The 24,703-nt window shown below is 32.1% G+C and overlaps 1 protein-coding gene across 1 annotated transcript in view; it reads right to left on the reverse strand.

Moving 5' to 3' along the window:
• The window catches only part of LOC143190860 (visual system homeobox 2), a 134,804-nt gene that overhangs the window by 62,082 nt on the left and 48,019 nt on the right, over positions 1-24,703 (reverse strand). The window contains exons 3-4 of the mRNA XM_076395430.1: positions 10,209-10,293; positions 8,554-8,677 (exon numbers count right to left, since the gene is read on the reverse strand). Of these exons, the coding sequence (XP_076251545.1) occupies positions 8,554-8,677; positions 10,209-10,293 (209 nt within the window). The remainder of the gene's footprint in view (positions 1-8,553; positions 8,678-10,208; positions 10,294-24,703) is intronic.

Consider the following 24,703-nt stretch of genomic DNA (forward strand, 5'->3'; position numbering starts at 1 on the left):
GAGTAGACTTCCATCTCCAATATCTTTGAAGAATGTCTTGATACACAAATGGGACAACATTCCATTGGAAACTATTCAGAAATTCTACGAATCTATTCCGTGAAGAGCGGCAATTGTTTTAAAAGCCGATTATGGCTCAACATTAATAAACATATTTGTTAATATTATTTTGCTCATATATTGTATACCGGATCACTAACTAATGATCCGACAGCTGTCAAATTTATACACGTATGTTTTGAGGGTTAGGACTAGCTAAAAAACATATGGATTTAATTCTAGTGGCGCCATCTATGCGTCAAGCCGGGGACTTTTCAATTGACCTGTTAAATTTCATTTAAAAGTGAACAGTGATCAGAATACATACAAAGAACTATATTTTCTAATTCAATTCTGAAATAAACTAAGTTTCGTTAATAAAGAATCCAAAGGACGTGCTTGTGCTTTTTAAATTATGTTACTATTACAACAATTACAGATTAACTTGCTCTTTATTTATTGTACGAAATAAACAGTTATTATAATTAAAAATAATTATTGAATTAAAAAAAAACTGATAGCGACATAATTTTAACGAAGCGAATTTAGTGTTCATGTAATAATCATGAAAAATAATAGTGGTAAACGATAGAAAAGAATCAGTTTCAATATTTCTAAAGCTCCATTAATTTAAAATATAATTGAAAAAAGTTGAATAACGCTCTTTATTTAACTTTTTACGAATTCCTGTCGATACAAAGACGAAATATAGCTTTGTTCTCACCCCGTATATATAATTTTGGATTAAGTTAACCGGTAATTTCGGTCTAACGACCCAAAAAAAAAATCTTAGACCGCCCATTCGCCAGGCTCAACAAAATCTATTAAAAATCTCAGCAGGCTGGCGCTCGAAGACCCCGACATTATGATTTCGACGGCCTCGGCCGAACAATATCTCGAGCTGCAATGGCAGACCCTTCACTTGACGATTTCACTTCGAATTACGACCAGTAACCATTGAAGGCGTCACGCAATCGGGCCAATCAGAGAGCTCCGTTTCTGATGGTTTTTTTCTTGACTACCGGGCAATACTACACTATACTGGCGACTTACGGCATCAATCAATTGTTTGATTATGGCTGCTTGATTTTAATCTAATCTAATAGAGATTGTGTTGTCACTTTAAAATGGCTAATTACTTATTTAGTAGTCAGTAATTGGTTTTAATTAATGTACATATGTATTATTGATGTTATATGCTTTATTATTTTAAAATATACATTAATGTTCTGTTGGAAATATGAATTAATTTTAATAAATATATTAGCTACTAGATGTTGGAATTATTTCATATTTTTATTGATTAATATTATTTATTTACAACGAGATTGAAATATCCATTGTTTGCAATCTTCAGAGGATGTAAACTCCTACTCTTATAGGTAATTTTCCATTGATCAGAATATGTACTAATCAGAAACATGATACTGAGACGTCTGGATGAATGTTGTTCAAAAATTGTGCTGAAATGAATATGTATATATATATATATATATATATATATATATATATATATATATATATATATATATATATATATATTTCACTAATACTATTTCAATGGTTTATAACAGTTGTTGAATTTAGAAAGAATTATAGAAAACAGTGTCGTATTATCTACACTGTCTTAAAAAATTAATTTCATAACTGATAACAAATTACTAAATAAAGTCTATGTAATGGATTCACTAAATTCCAATAATAAACATATTTCTAATAATGGTTTGGCTTTGCTGTATATGAAATACTAAAATAAGGATATAAAATTTATAATAAATGTTATTAGATGAGATGAAAGGTTGATAATGAATAAAAACTTAAAAAATTACCGAAATATAATTTGAAATAATTACTCGATAAGATACCAACTACTGCAGATCTAGAAATTGTATTAAATGTTTTGATATATCTTCCTGACCAAATTATGGAAGAATGTTGAACTGAAATGAACAAATGATGTGAGATGTGATACCGTAATAAATGCTTTCAGTACTACCTATCCCAAATACGTCTTCGAATATGATTTAAAAATATATTTTGCTAATATGGTCAGTACTTCATCTTATATTAGATATGTTTAGTGTAATGTTATGGTATATAATAATACATCAGTTTGTATTTCCCAAAATATGGTCAATGAAATTGGAAGAGAGTATGATTTTGTTCTGAAAGTGTGGTATAGTTATTCGAACAGTCAAGAATCAGACTTAACGCCTCTAACATTATATCACAAGTCATAATAAAATATATCATCCCTAAGAACACTGTTGTGAGTGTTAAAATAATCATATTACAATTGGATTTAACGAAATTGTATTCTATTAATTCAGGTTAAAATAATCTTTTTCAGTTTTTCTTTCAGATTCACCTTGTACTATGTTTATTAAAGGAGTCTCCTAAGTGCTTATTAATAGTAGGTGTTGGTTACTGATCTTGAATTAGTAATGTCATTTTTAGTCTGTAGCTGGATTAATTATAAAAATATGAAATTAACATATAATTCAGTACAATAGTATTGTTGAGGTTTTTCTTGTAGGCGATGAATATATATGTGGTTTAGGATATAATAAATTTGATTTAGTTACCCACAGATTATTTTTAATGTACAATTAAAGTCGAGTTACTTAATTGTTGACTTACTAGTCAGCATATATTATTTAGATTTATGTAGGCCAAAATCCTTTTATAACTAAACAACTATCTGTATTTAAGGTTATGTCATGTCATTCATTTATGAAAAAACTTAATAGCATTAGCGATACATAATAGCATCATTGTTTAAGAATGACTAGAAACACCATTACTAGATCATAAAATAAGATAGCTAGTGAAGAAATAAAAATATACTTTAGTCTATAAAGTTAACAAGTACATATAGCATGGTGGTGTTGTGAATAGAGTGGTGCGCTCACTTCAGTCTCTATTATATCAAAAAAGTCATAAAAACATCATGATTGTTCGTCGCTAGTAATTATTTATTCCTCTTGTTCACGTTAGAAATCTTGTTCTTTGTCTAGTGAAATTATCCAATAATGCGATTAATATATCAATAAAATTCAAGGTATATTCATCAATATATTCAATCAAAGGTCAATTGAAAAGTCTCAAGCCTGCCAGAGTAAAACATATCTTTTTGGCAAAATTAGTTTTTTTATACAACATAATTCCCTTCAAGGGTAATGCACTGATTATAGGGACTCTCCAACTTTTCGATACCATTTTTTTAGTACGATTTGTATTTTGTTTCAAAAGAGAACTCAGTTTCGGCGATCACCTCTTCATTTGACGAAAATTTCTTCACAGCGAGCATTCTGTTCATCTTTTGAGATCTAAGAACAGGAAATAGTCACTGGGGGCCAGATATGGAGAATACGGTGGATGATGAAGCACTTTGAAGCCCAATTCATGGATTTTTACCATAGTTTTCAATGACTTGTGACATGGTGCATTGTCTTGGTGAAGCAGCACTTTCTTTTTCTTCAAATGCGGCCGTTTTTCGGCGATTTCCTCCTTCAAACGGTCTAACGCTATGTAATAGTCGCTGTTGATGGTCCTTCCTTTTTCAAGGTAGTCAATAAAAATTATTCATAGAATGCAGACGGCTGTTGCGATTTCTCACGCTATAGAGCGGGTTCAACGTGTGCAGTCCACTCCGATGACTGTCAATTGGACTTCGGAGTGAAATGATGGAGCCATGTTTCATCCATTGTCACATATCGACGCAAAAACTCGGGTTTATTACGCTTGATCATCTTCTAACACTGCTCCGAATCATTAACTGGTCATTGTCTATGGTCAAAAGAGAGCTCGCGCGGCACCCACTTTGCAGAGGGCTTTCTCATACCCAAATTCGTGAATGATGTGATGTACACGTTCAGTTGATATCTTGTATCTTGAGTGTCTACTATTTCATTCAATTCCAATTTACCGTTTTGTTCACCGTTTGTGTTCACCGTTTTCGGTGCTTATTTCACTACATCTAAACATAGCACCTCAATCCTTGATGGTTGATTTTCCTGGGGCAGTGTCCGGAAACTCGGCATTAAGCCAAGTTTTTGCTTCAACGGTATCGTTTCCCTTCAAAAAACAATATTTTATCAACACGCGAAATTTCTTTTCCCACAAACTAATGATCCGACAGCTGTCAAATTTGTACACGCATCGTTAGAGGGTTAGTGCTAGTGGCACCATCTATGTGTCAGGCCGGGGACTTTTCAATTGACCTGTTAACTTATAACCATATTGAAAAACACACAGCTATGTTATGATGTAGAACAGCATCTTGTATACATGTATGCTTTATTAACTTTTAGCTTAATTTGTATATTAATCATTTCATTTACTTTTATATTTCTCCGGTGTTTCCACTTCCACTAAGTTTTTTCCATATATTTCAATAGCATTTGTTCACACAGATTTTAAACGCTTATGAATGCTAAAACTATAATTCCACCATTGTAGAATTTCTGCGATGGAGGTCAAGTCCGTTTCAACACTAGCCGTTTTTTAATCAATTGCCCCAATGATAGTATTTGTTGACAGCAAAGAGCCGAACTGATGGTCTGGCAAGTTTCGAACAGTTCATTACGAACAATTTTCCACTGATTATTGTGGCTTATGTCCACTTTTCATCACTTCTTTCAGTTATTTCCATAATTTGTTATTATGCAACTATTATTGAATGGAAACTGAATTTACTGCAGTTTTCAATGTTATGTGATGATGCGGAATCTAAGCACCGAGCTTCTTTTGATACCCAATTTGATGTACATGATTCAAAACTGTTTTGAGAGCAATTTGTGTTCCGTAGATTTCATGTTTCATTTCACAGGATAATATAAGTCGGTTTACTTCAATATGTTTAAGAATTTCATCGACTTTTAAAGCTGTCCACAGGATAGGGCGAGGACAAACAATAATATCGAAATATCGGTATCGAAAACGAGAAAATCTATTAATACTGACGTTACAGATGTAGAACAGCAAAATATGATCAAAATTACTCGGAATCTCCACTTTAGAGGCGGAATAACTTTTGAGTGAGTAGATGAACGCTGCCTTTATATATAGAATATTTTATATGCTGTTTTTAATTAAAGAGTATTACTAGAGATATGTGATTTCTTTTTCCCTCGATCTAATATTAATATAATTGTCTTTTGAACTACTTATATATTTATTTATAAATATAAAGAACTAATTAAGCTTTTTTAAGTTGCCAATCTATTTTTATTATCAATTTATTAATATATTTATTAATTATATTAATTTATTATAATTTTCATTTATATATATATATATATATATATGGATAAATTATATTATTATATTATATATATATATATATATATATATATATATATATATATATATATATATATATATATATATATAAGGAGTAATAAGTTATATAAGGAGAGAACGTAATCCAATTCATCTGAATTTATTTCTCATGATTACATGGTCGAAATTGTTTTTATCAGCCACCAGCTAAATATTTAAATCTAATTCAGATTTTAATAGCTCTAACTACCATAAACCAGGACAAGAACGGTAATGAACACCTGATGCAAACTAAGAGGTAGCAGCACATATGCAAAGAAGGAAGCCAATGTAACACCAACGAGTACACTAATAATTTCCCGCCGTTGCTAAGTCCTATCCTCTAGCACTCCTCGCCCCTCTTCCAGCCACTCACCATTGGGATTTTAATTTTTTGCCGGTATTCTGTTTTCGGCCGAAGGAGAATCGCCGCTGGCGTGACTGTATCTCTTGTTCTTGATTAAAATTCATATTTATGGATACCGTGTCGTCGGCAACGTCGGCACCAAGGAGGTGCCGCATCAAAGAGTTTGAAGTGAGCTCGTCGTCATCAAAGAGCCGCAAATTAGTTAGCAGGAAAGGATGGCAATCCCATCCAGGCGCGTTTTGTTTTACCGCGCTCGGTTTTTGATTAGAAAGTTTCTGATTAAAAAGGGCGGCAATTGGGTTGATGATTTTAATACGGGACTAGAACAAGTTGCGTTTTTTTCGAATCGTCATAAATATATGTAATTTAATTTAACGTGAAAATCTCTAAACATAATTGGAGTTCTAATAACTTATTTACTATGCTTTTTCACATGCAATTATTTTAAGCATTTGTTTACACCATGACTTGAAATTAAAGAATTAGCAATATAAGCATTCGGAAAAAGTTATTTTAATATTGATAACTCGGTAACTAAGATAATATGTGAATCATGTATTAGCACCTCATGCATTGGACATGCCTGTCAAATAAAAGGTGAAAAAATGTCACATAAACTGTGGCGAAATCGATTGTTTGAATGGACACACAGCGGACATCTTTGAAAAAAAACATGGACTAAATCATAGAAAGCGATCTGAACAACAGGAGAGTAACATTGTTCGAAGCAAGAATAGCTGCGGCCAACTACAAGCTGTGGCGAGATTTAGTGAAGAATAAGTCTTGTGGCACAACAGAATGATGATTGAGATTGATGATGATGATAAAGGCAGATAATCTCTTCTAAAAAGCTTTCTAGACACTTTGGCGTGATTCAGTATTTGACCATTTTATATTCTTCGTTGTTCAGTTTATTCTTTACTATTGATCTCACGCCACTTTTCATCTATCTATATTTCATCTATATTGGTTTTATTCCTTTTTTTGGATCCATTCTTTTTTTTCATTTCCTAAAGTTGTTATCATTAGTGTTCCCTCAGTTTTTCGTTCTGCTAGCCCAGTTGATAAGTTAGTGTCTTTTTCAAATTTCATCTATTTATAAACTTTTGCGATATTTTAAGCTTGATAAGTTAAGTCCTTTCATTTGTATTTAACGGCCACTGTTAGCAAAAAACTTCAAATTTTAACAATATGTGCTGATTAAGCACACAAGCAAAGGCTTGATACATACCATGGGGACACTTTCCATTGTCCTATCAGCACAAGTGACATCGAACGTTTAAAAGAAGTCGTCATGTCAAATATCGTCTATAAAATCCATGGAATGATATTTAATGATTGCAGAATGAATGTATGTGAGATGATAAAAGACATCACATTTTACATGACTATTTGGATATGAAGTTACTCATACTCAGCCATAGGGGCAACGGCTTGACTTCTTCAAGACTTCTTCAGCCGCAATTCGAACCAGTTTTTTAGTGTTTCGTAAACTTGACAAAATATAGATGACTATAGGATCTATATATCAGAAAAATCTAGGTACCAAGAAACAATCAAAACAGTGGATTTCTCTAAGAGAAGCACCAAAGTAGGCCTTGGCCTTGTATCTCATCACATTTATGTGGGATGTACGCGGTATCATTCATATCGATTATCTTGAAAGGACTAAAAGGATCATCGGCAAATATTATTCGGAACTTTTGGATAGAACTGATATTGAATTGAAGCAAAATCTACGGGATTAGGCGAAGGAAAGTATTGTTTCTTCAAGAAAATGTGCACACGCGTGTAGTCACCATAACATAAATTCAAAAACTGGACTACTACCTCATCCAAATCTAAAGAAATGGTTGGGAGGTAAGAGAGATAAATAAAATGCATTTTTGCCAAAAAAATATCTTTTATTCAAAAAACCGTATATACTGTATAATCAGTTTTTTTTAAGATATTGTATTATATAATTAATATTTTTCCTTTGTTTTTTAACTCTTAAGTTTTCGTAAAATCTTTGGACCCCTCCTTTATCTTATCTTCATTCGTCATTAACTTTCCTATATTTTTCTTCGATGAATATTCCCCAAATTTGTGTTCTTTCTTAGTATCTTAATTCTTTGTGCTTTTGTAGTTAATGCTAGAAAGATTAGAGAAGATGCTCTTTTTTATATATACCTCTCCCTTATAACAAATATTACCCGCTGTTTGAAACGTTACCTCTCTATCTGTCTCTAGTTCTTGCACATAATTCCTCTTATTTCTTTATTACTTACAATAATCTGTTGAGAATTGAGAATTAGCACTGCTTTAGAGGTCAGGATTTTAAATTAATATCTATTATTTGCTTTTTTCTGATTTTTCTGATGTTTTCTTCCAACCTTCTGAATTAACATATCTTATTTACCGAAAAGTTAATTGCACTACCACATTATTCCCTTTCAGAGCTTGACTAGATGTCTATTCAAAGAGTCTATTCAATGTCTAAGTTTAATACATCTCATATATTTATGATGCCAATTATTTAAACACTGATACTCTAAATTTACAAACCTATCTATTTTTAATGCCGTAGTTTTGTGTTTGTTTATCGCAAAACTATATATTGTTTTACAAGCTATGTTCGCGGAATGTTTATAAGAAGAAAAATACAGGAAATAGACGATGCCAAATATAAATTCGATAGAGTTAATACCACTTATCGAAACCTTGGCGGTTTTTTTTTTCATATTATATTGTGCAAAAGTGTTGGTTACATAATTTGTCGTAATAAATGAAGCATAAAGGCCACGGATAGATAATTAACTTTTAATTAAATATAAATTACTTACTTGTATTCGGTCCTCTGGTAGATCTGTTTTCAGGCTGAGCATTTCCCTGGCATAGACGTCTGGATAGTGAGCATCCTTGAACGCCTTCTCCAGTTCCTCCAGTTGATAGCTGGTGAAAATCGTCCTGCCACAAATCCACTAAGGGTAGTCAAACATATTGCAGCAAATATGTGGAATATTTTAAAATTTCTCCAGCACATTTATAATAAATAATCTTCTAGAAGCTCTGCTTTTATAAAAAAAATTACATTAAGAATAAATGGATAAATACATTTTTATTAAGAAAATCATCATAATAAAAAGAATGTCCCCCTTACAGAAAAGAATACTATATCTAGAGAAAGTCTATCTTACAGATATTTTACTATTACTTTGATGTTCGAGGTACATCAGAAATTTTAAAATATTCCACAAGAAAATGTAAGCACTATAACTCTGGTTCGACTTTGCCAGTATAGGTGAAATGAAATTTTAAAAATCCAAACTTATTTTGGTGGTGTAAAATATCGTCAACGTTGACATTTTGCCAAAGTGAGTCCTTACTGGAGTCGATAAAAAATTGATACGTATCTGGGAGTTGAAAATCGAACAGATTGAAATATTTATTGCTCGGATAGTATCGCAGTGAAATGGAGGAATATGTTGTGGTTATCAATAAAGTAGTGTAGTGTTCATTTATTTCTTTGTAAAGATATGAAAAACTGAACTAACAACTAAAAATCTTCATATTATATATCTACAAGAATCAAGAAATATTTTAACAAGTTACTAATAATTGAGATAATTTTCTTTAAACTATACGTTATCCAATCACTGTAGAACCGTACATATACTGTTTAAATTTGAAGTTATATTACGAGTCGACCTCTGCAAAGAATCAAGTTCATGCAAATGATGCACAAGTCATAAATACTATTTCTCCTTGACAATCTGGTCCAGTAAAATAAATTATTATTAAATAATACTATAATTTTACTGCGTCTTACTACTTTTTGATTACAGCGGTAGATATAGTGATATTGCTGGTCTGTATCCAGAGACTTAGATTATATCTGTTGACTGTTTAACAATCTTCTGAAGTTCTTTAAAAGTTTTAGCAGCGTTTTCGTCTAATAAATCTTAAAATACAAATTTCGTTTAACAATTGAATAACCACCACATAATGGAAAATTGTTATTTTATGGAGGGGAATGTCAAGATTCGCGAGTTTAAAACTTACGTTAGATTGTTTAATGAAAATATGAAAAAAATTACTAATAGAGGAGAAGAAGGCAACCGAATTGGTAGTTGCTAGATCTATACAGCTTCTAGTTTGTTTAGATTTCCAGCATTGATAATTTAATTTATTATAATTACGTAAAATAAACAGTGAAAATAATATATATTGCTAATTTAAAATTTTGTGTATTATCTAGATCTAACAAAATAGAATTAAAAAGCCAACGTAAATTTAAAGAAATATATTTATTCAAATAGTTCTTCTAGCCATAATTATTTCCGCTTTCAAATTGCTTGGATTGTAGTTTTAATAGAATAAACCATTCATTGGTTGCATTTAAAATATAATTGATAACTGTTAATTTCGCAGTAATATTATATGAGGGTTTTTAAATGTTATTACAATATTATAATCATCGAAAGGATTAAATAGTTACCTATGTCGCCGCTTTTTCTTCTTCTTTTTGTTAAAATTTCCTATGCCGTCTTGCACTGAAAAATCTTTTGAGTTATCTAGTTGCCCTGAAAGAAAAGAAAAACATAACAATTAGACTTGGGTGAGTCTTAATAGAAATTAAATTAAAATAATTGGTTGTGATGTGATTTTTAACGAATGTCTATAAAGACATAAATAATGTTTCAATGTCTTTTTTAGTTTCCTTCAATTTCATCAAGGTAATTATGTAACTGAAATAATTTGTGGTCCGTATTATTAGATATTGGATCAAAATAATTTTGTCTTGTTAAGAATATACATAATATCATGTGAATTAAGAATTTAGTAGATCTTACACATAAACACATAAAACTTAAAACGTTCGTTTTTTTTTTGATGATTGTAATTCGTTTATCGTGCATAGCTCAAGCTAATTAGCTCAATATATTAAAATAATGTTTTCTTCAAATTGTCTAGGAAAGTTTGTGGTCAAGTTTTTAACGAAATTTATATTAAGATTGTCAGATAATATTTAAACACCTGTTTGGAAGATAGTAACAAGCATTATTAATTAGTCATGGAGCCCAACTAAACCCGCTTCTTGATCTCTATGGATCCAATTAAGAATTAGTGTTAATCATAGAGAGGTATAGAATAATTGATTTTTAATATATTACCATTAACCCAGAGGATTGTTTTTAACGATTAGTTGTACAAATATGATGCCACCTTTTTATTTAAATGACCTTATTTCTTATATTTGACAAAATCCACTGTTTTGCAAAGAAAATCATTGCACTAAATACAATTATGATGAAGCTTTCAATATAGAGGATGAAGAAAACCCATTAAGAAACTGATTCATAACGTAATTAATAGAAATTTTATAGAAGATGACATTCTTTCAATGATCACCATTGATACTATAAACTGGATATATTATAAGAATTCTAACTTTAAAATGTGTTGCGTTTAAACTAAAAAAATGTAAAGTGAAATTATAATTGAGTAAAATAAATGTTTTATCAAATGAGATTTATTATAAATTAATGAAACTATTTATTTCATTCTGAATTATTTTCCCAAAATATACCCGAAGAGATAAAATTTGTACGTTATACATCTACATCATCAATATATAAGAGTTATTTATTGTTTATAATAAACAGGCATTGCAGGAAGGTCCAAAGGATTGGAAAAGTACAAATAGAAGAATGATGCAGAATAGAAAATATTACTTGATACTGTATAATATTTATTGAGTTTTTATGGAATATAGAAATAGCCCAACAAACATTAATTTGTCATATACAGCAAAGCGGATAAATTCGTACAATTTTAAATACAAAACATATTCATTATATTAAATATATTAATTAAATTATATTAAATACATGATATTAAGTAAGGATGTTAGAACCAAAGCATATTATCATTGAGCTAGAAAAAAATCTTTTGAATAAAACCAAAATATGACATTCAAAAAACATGCATTATAGTCTAACACAATAGAATTAACATATTTTTGAGATCGTCATTTTATAATATCGACATTTTTCAACATAGACCGCACTATACATGTGCGAACACTATCCTTACCAAAAAAGCACGTTGGTGCAGAAAAAAAGACAAACGAACCAGATGCATAACCGTCCGACAGAAGGAAAAGAAGCGTAAAAGGCGCAGTCGCTAAGACAATGGAGAATCCATTAAAACCACCATGATGAGACAGGCGTTGCACACCTTAGTTAATACCCTCTTAATAGGCCTAGAGGTGGAGGACATGGTCGTGGGAAGCGGTGCCGAGGAGGGGGATGGCGTCTGTGAGGAGGGGGGCAACGCGAGCCGGGCCCCAGGGGCGTAAGAGGAAGAGGGGGCGTGCTGCTTGCGGTTCACTCGTCGATTCATTCAGCTGGCGCACTCCAATCTCGACCATGGCGCTGTAGGAGTGTTCGGCTTCGTATCTGGAGCTCTTTGAGCGTGCCCGTTCCGGCCGTTCGAGCGTTAAATTCGTTAATTACTTTCGCCTTGTCGAAATAATTAATAACGGCGCCTAATTGGTCGTTAAGTTTCGGCCTGTAGCCGATAGCAAGCCAGAAACGGCGTGTTTTGTTCTTGTTGGCGTTTATCTAACCGCTGATGGATAATGGTCACGTTAGAGTACATAATGATTTAAAAAAAACACTAAAATTGATGAATAAACTTATAGTAACTAGAATATTTCTAGAAGACGTTGTTAAAATAATAATGTTGCTCATAAAGTAACTTTAGAACCAAATATTTCTCTTTACATTTTTAAAATAATTCGCAAATACTATTGTTTTTTAATAAAAAAAAATAGACGTTTAATGAACGTCTGGATAATTTGCTTCACTCAATATTCGGAAATATTTGGATGTTAATATAAACCAAAAATTGAAAACAAAAAAGTCCAAAAGACATAACATTTACCTTATTAAAAAAACATTTTTTTTAGAATGACGTTTCTATAATTTGTAAATATTTATATGGGTTTACTCAGTCCAAAATAATATTTCCAGGACGGTCCACTTACTGTTGCCATAGACGCGGGTTCAATTCCTGCTGGGACATGGTCGTAAATTTATGTTTGTGATTGTTTAATATTTGTGATTGTCCTAGACAATAGTGTAAAATCCGACACAGAAAATGATCCCAATCACGCCAGTAACTTCTGGGGAGATTTCTAAATTGATCACTCGCTGGTAGGCATAATGCCGAGGAACCCACGTTAAACAGTAGGTCCGGTCCAGATAAACCCTCGTTGGTAAGAAGGAGACTTTAAAAAATATTTAAAAAATTCAGTGTTCATTTAAAAATTACCACTAACTATTGTATTATAATTCCAATATCTCAAAATATATTCATATCTATACATGTATACGTCCAGCGTGACGTATCTTTGACGATTATTTTATTGACTTCATTTCACTAACAACATGAAGAATTTTATTTTCAAAGAAATGGGTGAAAAGACATTTTCTGTATTACTTTTGAAGCCAATCCCTTAATGTAATAACAGTGATTTTCTTCTGGTAATGTAAAATGCGTTATTCGGGACATATAGAATACTCACAAAATAGTTTTCTAAAGGTATCAACTAAAGTTACATGAGATAGTTGACATATTAAAAATACTGAAAGGTAATGTTACAATATTGCGTGAACATGTGTTGCTTAGGCTTGACCAAGTACAATAGCATCTCGTTTATACTGATATTCCTGATACGCTTGTAGCGACCTTGAGGCATGTCGAATTTTACATCGTGGAATAACGGTCTACAAAATACCTAGAAATATAATCCCAGATGTTGAAGAGGGGCGGGGTGCCAGCAGCGCCAACTAGAACCCGACAACGAATATCTGGCGGCAACCCCGAGACGTTTATCTGAGATGTTATTGAAGGGTATTTCGGTCATTCAGTACTTAACCCTCGTTTGGTTTAGACGTGCCACCATCGACTGCCCAAGCCTCGTCAACAGGTAACTCCGCTGCCATCTGTTTTATCATTTGTATTTTTCACATTTTTTTATATAGCCAATAAATAACGGTCACATAATGTAAACACCACCGTTTCATTTCGTTTTACCTCCATTCACCGAGCCACATCATTTATCCTAAACGTTGATACGTTGATATTGATGTTTGGAACTATTTAAATGATCAAAAATGATATCATTTATTGACATGTGACAGTGGATGAAATATGAATCCGCTACTGCGCTTCTGAACTATAAAGATTAAAAGGTTTTAAAATATTTAACCTGTCATCTGAAAGAACTGCCGTTAAAATCTACCCAAAGCAATAAAAAGAAGAATCGTTGTATGAAAAACTTCTAAAACCCAAAGGATAATTGCAATTAATGTTAGGTTGGAAATTTACCAAACAGTTATATTATTATGAAATAAACTGAAAGACAAACAAAATATCCTCCAACAGAAGTTTAATTAAAAAGTATATTAAAGTAAACAATACGTAAATTATAATAACACGAATTTCCAACAGTTTACCCCTGTTTCGTCTCACCCTTGTAGAAATTTATAATACACACAAAAACTACCCGAAACGAAGACAATTTTCCCGACGTTTCTCGTCAGGATATCGGCTCGTTTCGGTCGCTTCCCCCGACGCCGGCCTCAAGTCTTTATTGGAAATTCCGATTCGACAGTCAAATAGTTAATTTGAAATCGGAATGAGTATATAAAATCGGCAGCTCACCCTAAATGCCTCAAATAGCTTTTACGCCGGCTTAATTCGTTTAATAAGCGCCGAAGCACGCAACCAGAATTCTCATATTATTATCTTTTATTGATTGAGGCACGGATCGATAGAGGATCCCGTCTTTGTGGTGGGTGAAGCTTTTCATTCTCGACGTTTCTATCGCTTTATCGCCTATTAATTGCATAGGGTCCTCGGCAAGCTTGCCAAATTGTATTATCTCAATTATGGAAAAGCTTATTATTAGTTATAAAACTATATAACTATATCAACTAACTAATGTTTATTTACACGTCGCGACAAAACTTTAACACACTACAGATTTAATTTTCTCGGAAGTGAATTGTATTTCTGTTCCTCCAAACATTTAACAGCCTGACACATATCACTTTTTTCATCAACTATCGTTTGAAATCATTTGATCTTTTATATCAAAATAATTTGAGAAACTGCCGTTAAAACGTATTAAACCATTTATGGAAGTATGAGATTTCTAGTTTGGATTTCGAAATCATCACTCGACAATCGACCAAGTGTTTAAGAGTAACAATGGTTGTTGAAAAGGTATTCGAAGAAAAGAAATAGTGCCCTAGAATATTTCTTGACGTCTCACAAGTTTTTGGCTTGGTATTCCATTTGGGATTAATTCACGATAAAAAAGTCTTGCATGAAAGGGCATTCTCAACACTTAAACATATTTTGGTTGGAGGTTTTGGTTTGGTTTCTCAAGGTCGGACCATTCCTGTATCAGCTCCGACGATACAGTTATCATGGCAAATATATATATATATATATATATATATATATATATAGATATATGTCTGAGGCTGTACAAGAAGTACAAGAAGCAGTCAACAAGATGTGCAAATGGACTAGAGAATATACCTTAATAGCTACACATCTGTCCATCTTAATTTTGCGTTGCAAAAACCTAATTATACCACTTGACAGATGCCCGATTCTTCAAGCAGAATAAGCTAAGACCTTCGGCATACATATCAATTGTAGGTTAAATTGGAAATATCCTGTATATAAGAAACAGAGCTGAGAGATCAGACTCAAAGTCAAGCAACTCTACTAGTTAGTCGGAAGATGCTCTCAACTTGACCTAAAATCAAAGAGATTAGTTTATCAGTAACTCATAAAGCCAATTTGGACCATGACATGGAAATATGGGGTTGCACATAAACATCACACCAACTTCTAATAATCCAACGCAGCCAAAACAAAGTTCTACGATTAATTACCAATGCTTATCGCTATGTAACCAATGAAGAACTGCACGATGGCCTCGGAATCAAATGGATATACGAATAGAACCAAGATTTCGCCTTAAAATATGAAATAAGGTAGCTAAACCACAACAACGTGGAAGCACGCAGGAAATCAGAAGATTGAAGCGAACCAAACCACACATATTGTATAGTATATAAGTGTATTCTTAACACTAACTTAAATAGTTTAGCTCTATTTAAATTTGGGAAATACATAGTGCTCTATTAATCCCGTACTCGTCTTGTTTGTCTATTAATGCAAGTACAAGGGAATATAATGAGCTAATTGTAGAAATACAGAACAAAATGTTAATGAAATTAACAAAAAAAAATGTAATAGATATGGACAATATAAAATAAAGATAATTAAGATCGTTCTTCATGAATAATAATATAAACACAGGTGATATGTGACATCTATCTATCTATCTTATTATTCATTGATATACTGGCAAAAGAAATATAAGTTATAGCAATCGGACATCCTGTCAGATATAACTAATTAGAAGAAAGAAGCAATATAAGCAAGATCATAATATAACACTAAATCGGTAAAGAATATTATTCTGCAAAGAACGAGATAGTTCGTCAACAACCGTTGATACCCAGTGTTTTATAATATGCAACTAAATTGTATATATTACACACAAACGCAAATCATAAAAATATATAAAAATTAGCTTTTTAAAGAATTAACAAACGTTTTAATAATAAAACGAAATATATTACAGTATATTAAGCCAACAATTATTACAAAAACTGTGAAACATAGTGTTGTTATATGAAGTTATTAAATGTGTTAATTTATTCATATTTTATCATATTTGGATGGATTATTGAAATTATTTTTGTCTGAATTATAGGGCAGATAATACCCAATCTTATGTAATAAACTAAAAAGATGATCATATATATTTCATCATTATCAGCATTTCGTGTTTAATGTTTAATTTTTCTCTTTAGAAAGCTGTAATTTTAAGTAGAGTAATGTCAAAAAATATGGTTTTAATAAACAAATCAAATATAAATAATTTAAGCAAAAATATTTAAAACAATAATTAAAATATCAGGTTAAATAACGTTTTTATATTGACAATGAAGAAACAGTACGTCTTGCAGTACAGAAATTCTTAATTATATATAATATACAAGATTGTTAAGTATGCACTCGAAATAATTTTAGGATAAACAAATAGTATAAATCTGTAGAAACACACAGACTCCAACACAAAAAATTAAATGAAATACTCAAACAGCAACGAAAGAAAATAAAAAGCAACCACAAAACTCATTTGCTCCATACTGCCAATTATCTAATCTCAGCCGTTCTTATCTTTTTAAGTAACACACTCTTTTCTCTCGGATTTTTTGTGTATTTTCTACATGAAAATTCGTACAGTTACATAATTTGCGCATTGTTCATTTTAAACTGTTTCGCTGGAAGTGTCGACATTTCGTAACTGTGAGGATCCACTTGCGATTTTGTCGCGTTTTTATTTTTCGTTCCTTCAATTGCGACCGGGGATTTTTAAATTATGGTCGAGGTGGTTGGTGCTTAGTAAAATGTCACCATTTTATGCTTAATAAATTAAATTCTACACATTTTAGTGAATACATATTTAATGAATGAGTACTGTTAATTGTAAAAATTTTTTTGGTCTAAATTCACGGTTTAATTATGCAACGTTAGGTTCTTACAGGTATTCAGATTATTTTTTAAGTTGGAACAAAATATATTAATCAAATTATTTTATTCAACTTTTTCCCAGCATACAGTAATCTTACCCCTCTCCATGCTTTAGCGCATTCTCAAATATTTCAAAATTTTCTGTATTCTTGCCTATCATTTCAGCACCTATTGTCCACGCGTTGTTCTTTGTATGAGTAGTGGTTTGGTGGTATATTTTTGTTAACTTTATATCTACATTCTTCCTGGATTATTTATAATATTATTTATAGTTTAATGAAAAAATTAGAAGAGAGATTAGACAACACGCATGTAAATTATGAATTATAGGTACAATATTACAGTTTAGTAACACTAGATTTGTACATTGCTAAAGAATAAAAGTTTATTTATATTAAACAACATGAAAATACTGAGTAATATGACGTAGTTTCGGTAAGGGCGATATGCCCATTAGGGTATTGGCACAATTGAAAAATATGTTTAAATTTATATAATTGCCAATGCCTTGAAAATAATATCAAAGGTGTAATATGTAAACACTTTCATGGTGACTGTCCTTTTTATAAGAGAAGCAGCTCTACCACAACTATAACAATTAATATGTAAATAGATGTGGTTAAGAATATGCTCTTTTCCCATATTTCTGACAACACGGCGGTACCACATTGAAAGAATGATGTTGAATTAATTAACAGCAATCCAATTGTTGAATTTTTCAGCCTTTCTAAACCCTGTGCTATACAAGCTATGGCCCGTCGACTTGAACAAGTGATAATCAGACGATATGTCTTGTCAGTACGCTGGATGCTGAAGGACTTCTCATTCCAGCTACAACAGTGTACGCTTCATACCAATCGTAAAGTGCTGTCGCATCATTATCATGGAAAGAAATGACTTTACGTCTGTTAGTCGCTATTACTGATCTTTATTACAACAACGAACCGTTCTTTTTCACTACTGTGGTCAAGAGATACCTGTAGTAATTGCTTGAACTCACCATATGCACAGCAATGCTGGGCTGTGAATATTATGTTTCGCTGTACATGACTTCCCTGGACTAATCCATGGCTCTTTGTATTTGAGATTGTCATACTAGATAAATTAATCGTCGCCAGTCATAATATATCACAGAAAACTTAACTTTTCATGTCTGGTGTGCAATTAAATTACCATGTTGAAACGGTTTGACATGATATTTTCAATCCATTCGTGTTGTAGCCATTTTGCCGCTATTTGAATGTTTCTAAACAATTGATTATCATCGCGCAAGATTTAGAATAAGATTTTGCACTGAAAATCATTCACTGAGGTGAATTTGCAGAGAAAATTAAAAGATTCGCAATAAAAAATGAGGAAAGATTTCATTCCCATGTTAACGCTAATCAAATCAGATAGTTATAGTCTAACCAAATTCAGATAGTTTATACGTATATTTATTTAAAAATCTTTTAATAATCCATTGGTTTAATTGGAATATGAGTTAATTTTGAGGGATTAATTTTATATCGCTTCTCACTCAAAGCACTGTTACTAGATTTTATTTATTATTAATAGCACGTTTTATGTGAATATACTTTAGTTGATGAAGGACTAAAATTTTCCAAATATTGTTTTGATAATTATTTCAGGTATGAAACAGAAAAATTGTAACAGGTCAATTGAAAAGTCCCCGGCCTGGCACATAGATGGCGCTACTAGAATTAAATCAATATGTTTTTAGTTAGCCCTAACCTTCAAAAGACGCGTGCATATTTAACAGCTGTCAGATCATTCGTTTGTGAATTATAGCATTTTGAGTGAAACAACTGTTGTTGTGAAAAAAATGGAGAAAAAGGAATTTCGCGTGTTGATAAAATATTGCTTTTTGAAGGGAAAAAATACAGTTGAAACCAAAGTTTGGCTTGATACTGAGTTTCTGGATAGTGCCTCAGAAAAATCAATCACCAAGGATTGGTATGCCAAGTTTAGATATGGTGAATTGAGCACCGAAAACGATGAACGCAGTGAACAGCCAAAATAGGTTGTTACCGAAGAAAACATATAAAAAATCCATAAAATGATTTTGAATGACCGTAAATTGAAATTTAATGAAATAGCAAACACTCTAAAGATATCAACTGAACGTGTACATCATATCATTCACGAATATTTGTGTATGAGAAAGCTATGTGCAAGTGGGTGCGGCGCGAGTTCACTTTTGACCAAAAAGAACGACGAGTTGATGATTCGTGGCAGTGTTTGGAGATGATCAAGTGTAATTAACCCGAGTTTTTACGTCGATATGTGACAATGGATGATTCATGGTTCCATCATTTTACTCCAAAGTCCAATCGACACTCATCCGAGTGGACTGAACAAGATGAACCCGCTCCAAAGTGTGGGAAAACGCAACAGTCAGCTGGCAAGGTTATGCCGTCTGTATTTTGGGATCCGCATATCCGAAATAATTTTCATTGACTACCTTGAAAAAAGAAGGACCATCAACAGCGACTGTTACATAGCGTTATTGGACCGTTTGAAGAACGAAATTGCCGAATTTGAGAAAAAGAAAGTGTTGCTTCACCAAGACAATGTACCGTGTCACAAGTCAGTGAAAACGATGACAAAAATCCATGAATTGGGATTCGAATTACTTCCTCATCCACCGTATTCTCCAGATCTGGCTCCCAGCGAAAATTTCCTGTTCTCAGATCTTAAAAGAATGCTCGCTGGAAAGAAATTTTCGTCGAATGAAGAGGTGATCGCCCAAACTGAGGCCTATTTTGAAGCAAAGGACAAATCGTACTACAAAAATCGTATCTAAATGTCGGAGGGTCGCTATAATCAGTGTATTACACTTGAAGGGAATTATGTTGAATAAAAAACCCAATTTTGCCAAAAAATGTGTTTTATTATGGTAGGCCAGGCACTTTTCAATTGAACTGTTATACATTCAAAAATAAAAGAGCAAGCGTCATAAAATACAAATGAGCATCGAAAATATCATTCCTCAAAAACATGATAAACCGATGGCAAATTATCGGGTATCCATCGAAATTTCTCACCTAATATTATCAGAAAAAAAAAACACTGCCGTAAATTCTAAAAAAGGGAAGAAGAAAAACCGCCCCGATAGAAATCCAAACCCCCTACAAACCGAACGGCCCCCGACTACCGCTAGGTCTTACTCTCCGGCATCGGGCCCGACACAAAACATCCCTCCCCAAGTTCCACCCTTCGACCAGGAAAGCTAAAAAGAAGTATTAATTTCGTACGATGTAACGTCTCGATTTTGGCTTCTTCTCGTCTCTCTTACGGGGCTCTCCCCGGCTTGCGAAAAAAGTTTATATTTCACTTTGACGAAGGTCGATCCCGCCGAGGGTGTGCGTAACGCGGGAGGGGGAAGGGGACGAGTGCATTGAGTTGGGTCTTTTTTCTTCCTTCTTATTCTTTTCCTCCGGGTCCTATTGATTTTTGGTTTTGCGAAATTGAGACGTTTCTTTTCTCTGCGATAATCACTGGCTTCCTGTGGTATTTTTTCGACCTACAAGAAAACGAACTAAGGGTTTCGGGGTTGGCGGATATGTCCTGGTTTGTTTGATTGGCGTTTGATGGCTATAATTGTCCATTTAATAGTTATTAAAAGATTGTCAATAAATCTTTAATAAGTTTTTTTATATAAGTTTAAGCCTTACGTAATAAAAGAATGATTATATTTCTCACAAACTTTTTTGAATTTTTAACCGACTTCGAAAAAGGACGAGGTTCTATGTTCGGCTGTATAATATAGGGGGTTAATCCAGGAGAACGCTCAAATTTGAAAGGCACTTACAAAGTTCAAAGTGATCAGTTGGTAGTTATGGTTCAATTTTTTTGTTAAAAATGTTTTTATACAGAAAAACAACCGGCGTAAACGTAAAATTAAAATTCGCTCGTTTAGACAGAACATGCAACATTACTAGACAAAATATGTTCATATGCTCCATGTTCATATGGTCTTCACTAGTTTGGAACCAAGTGCTGTTATATTCTCAATTTAGTTTGTTCTATTCATAACCCTTTGAAAGTGAACTCATTTTTGGTTTGTCTTCACAAAGGCCTGTGATAGATCTTGTGGTTTGATCAATATTTAACAGAAACAATTGTTTTTTCATAACTGGTGTTCTATTGACACTTACATAACAATATGATATTGTATATTTACAGTATATATTAAATCGCATCAGTTATATTTGTAACCAACTTCATGTTAAAATCTTCACTGTTCTGTATGTGTCATTTCGTCTAAGTTTGAACAAAACGATTTTCAGTCTGTTGAATATATCAGAATGAATATGTAATGAGTAAATTGAATTTGCCGGAAGTTTTACTTTTTAATTCAGTTTGGAGTTTTCCGAACGTTGTGTGAAAGCTTGTGAAGTTTGTGACAACCATGTTCCATCAATATCAACATGTGAATACTGGTTTCGACGTTTTAAAAGCAGTGACTTGGGCAAGAGAAAGGGTGTTCTGGATAGGCAAAAATGAATTCTAGGATTTGTAGTATAATATATGAAAGTGCAAGAAGCATATGAAGAATTTATGGGCACAAGAAAGCATTTCCAATCTCTGAAGAACGTAGAAATTATCCAAAAGCTTGGATATGATGTTGTATGTATTTAAGTTAAGAGACATTGAATTAGTGTAAAACAATTCAACAAATATTTCATACAAAATATAATCGGAATATAAATTTAGCTTCGTCAATTATGAATAACGTAATTTCAACTTTCGTGAAACAGTTGATATAAGAATTCAAAACTAATAGCTATGCCGAGTGAAATAAGTTTGATAACATTAACTTTATCATTAACTCTGTGCACTTGATCGATTATTGAATGGTGATTTCGAAAATCAAACTGGAAATCTGATATTATTACAAAATTTTTAACACGTTTAAATATTAGTTTAGCGAATAGTTTTGATATTGCAGGTAGCAGCGAAATAATCCTGTAAGATTCGACTTGTTCTGCAGGTTTGTCAGGTAAATTTAAAGTTAAGCTCACAATATTTTTGTCCATCAGCGTATATTAACCCCGGATAATATAGAAAACCAAAAAGACGGGTTTTTGGAGAACGTCCAGTGGAATGTCAAACTATTCGTAGTTGTTACGCTACACCCTCATGCCACCCCGGGCCGCCGCGACGACTACGAAAGGGGTAACCGGTCCCGCACTTATATGAAATTCCTTCGAGCCATTAAAACAATTTATTACAATTCGTCGGGGTAATTTTGTCGGCCTGCAAAACGGTATTAGCCCTTCAGTCTGACCCCCCTCATAAAGGGTTTAATTGCCCTTAAGATTAATGTACCGGTCGTGTTGTTTGACTTACGCGCCCCATGGACAGATCGTATTTTATCCGGAATGACTGTCGGCGATTAACCAAAACTCGACGCCTCCCACCTCCCCCAGTAACCCACATTTAAAAAGACCAACTTGGTAAATGATGATGATGATGATGATGTTTTGTTTTTATTTGGTTTTGCTTTACGTTCGATATGTCGTTTTGCTTTCTCTAGCTGCCACAATATAAAAATTGAGAAAACCTAATAACATTGAGTTTATTGACCATATTAGAAGACATCCGACATCGTTTTAGCTTGTTTACTGCTACCAGCGCGTTTACTGCTGTTGGATATTATCGAATTCTTGCATGGTTTGTAAAAAAGCATCATCTTGTAGAGCTTAATATCTTTATCTTAACAAAAGGTAAGTAAGAATGGTTGGTAAGGTAGAGAAGATAAGTGAGATAAGTAGTTGAATGAAATTGAGTATATTCATTGTTAAATTATTTTATTTAATAAACAGCAAAAGCAGAAATTGATTATAATACTCTTTTAACCAGCATGTAGATCTTATATCTTCTGAGCATGCTTTCCATTTTTTTTTCAATTATTTGTCTGTTATTTGTTTTACTAATATGGGGGATTATTATGCGTATCGCCAAACTGTTAAATGTGTGCGATGACAGTGTAATGCGTAAGCTCAAACGCAGACTATCATACGAACTAATTAATAGACGCATAGAGTGAGACTTAATAATCTCTAGAATAAGTTAGAGTAGTCTTTAGAATAAGTTAGGATAGACGTTAATATAAGTTAAAATAGATTATTAGTCGTACAGCGGTACTTCTACATGTCAGTAGAGTTATACTATATAACGGAAATCATATAATAATATTTATTGCCCACGGGCAAATTGTTGACGTTGTAAGAAATTAATAAAAATATACAATTTTTCGTTGTTGTCAATTCGTAACACTGAAATTAATGGAATTGAAATTTTAATTTTGAGTTTGAATACAACGATTGATGTCGTGTAGTTGTGTAGTGTTGCTCCAATGTTATTTAAATAGATATTCGCTGCAAAACGTATATTGAGAACATGTGCACCAGCATTAGCTTTTCATGATCTAATAATATTTTGTCGAAAATGGCTGTTTTAACTCATGGATAAACTTTGTTATATCCAATAACCTTTCTCAAATGTATATAACATAAGTACTATCAAAATAATAAAAAAGTTTCATTCACATTCATGGTTTAATTGAAATTTTAAAAGAGGATTTCAATGATATGGAAGAAGCAGAGAAACTGTGATAAAATATTTTTAATATAAACTATATTCCTTTAGCTTTTTTAAACTGAATGTGTAAGATTTAATTTCTTATTGTAATTATAATTCTATCTCATCATCTCCAGCATTTGTACATGCTGCATTATTTATCATATACTAGTATTCCAATAACCAATTTTCCCTTATGTTGCTACCAGTATCATTTCATATGCTTCATTTTAGTATTAGTGTTACTTTCAATAGTACTAAATTGTGTCCTATATGTATTCCATATGGGGTATATATAGATCAATTTTTATATCGTTTATAATTACCTTTTTGCCTTTGAATCAAATATTAGAATAACTTCTAACTAATCAAATGTAACTAAACGTCATCCATCTTTGTATTTATCAAATAATATAGAATTAATTTTAGTTTATGTATTAATCATATAGCTTTTAAAGCCCATATATATATATATATATATATATATATATATATATATATATATATATATATTTATATATCTTTAGTAAAGACGTGTAATGATATTGCGATATGTTCTTGTGGTTAATTACTTATGTTTTCGCAGTGTAATAACAAATATTTATAATATATATATATATATATATATATATATATATATATATATATATATATATATATATATATATATATATATATATATATATTGTACATTAAAGAAATGAAATACAT

The sequence above is a fragment of the Rhynchophorus ferrugineus genome, unplaced genomic scaffold (assembly GCF_030347505.1).
Source record: "Rhynchophorus ferrugineus isolate W39M unplaced genomic scaffold, kcgeb_rfMv2 rfM2, whole genome shotgun sequence".
Taxonomy (NCBI): domain Eukaryota; kingdom Metazoa; phylum Arthropoda; class Insecta; order Coleoptera; family Curculionidae; genus Rhynchophorus; species Rhynchophorus ferrugineus.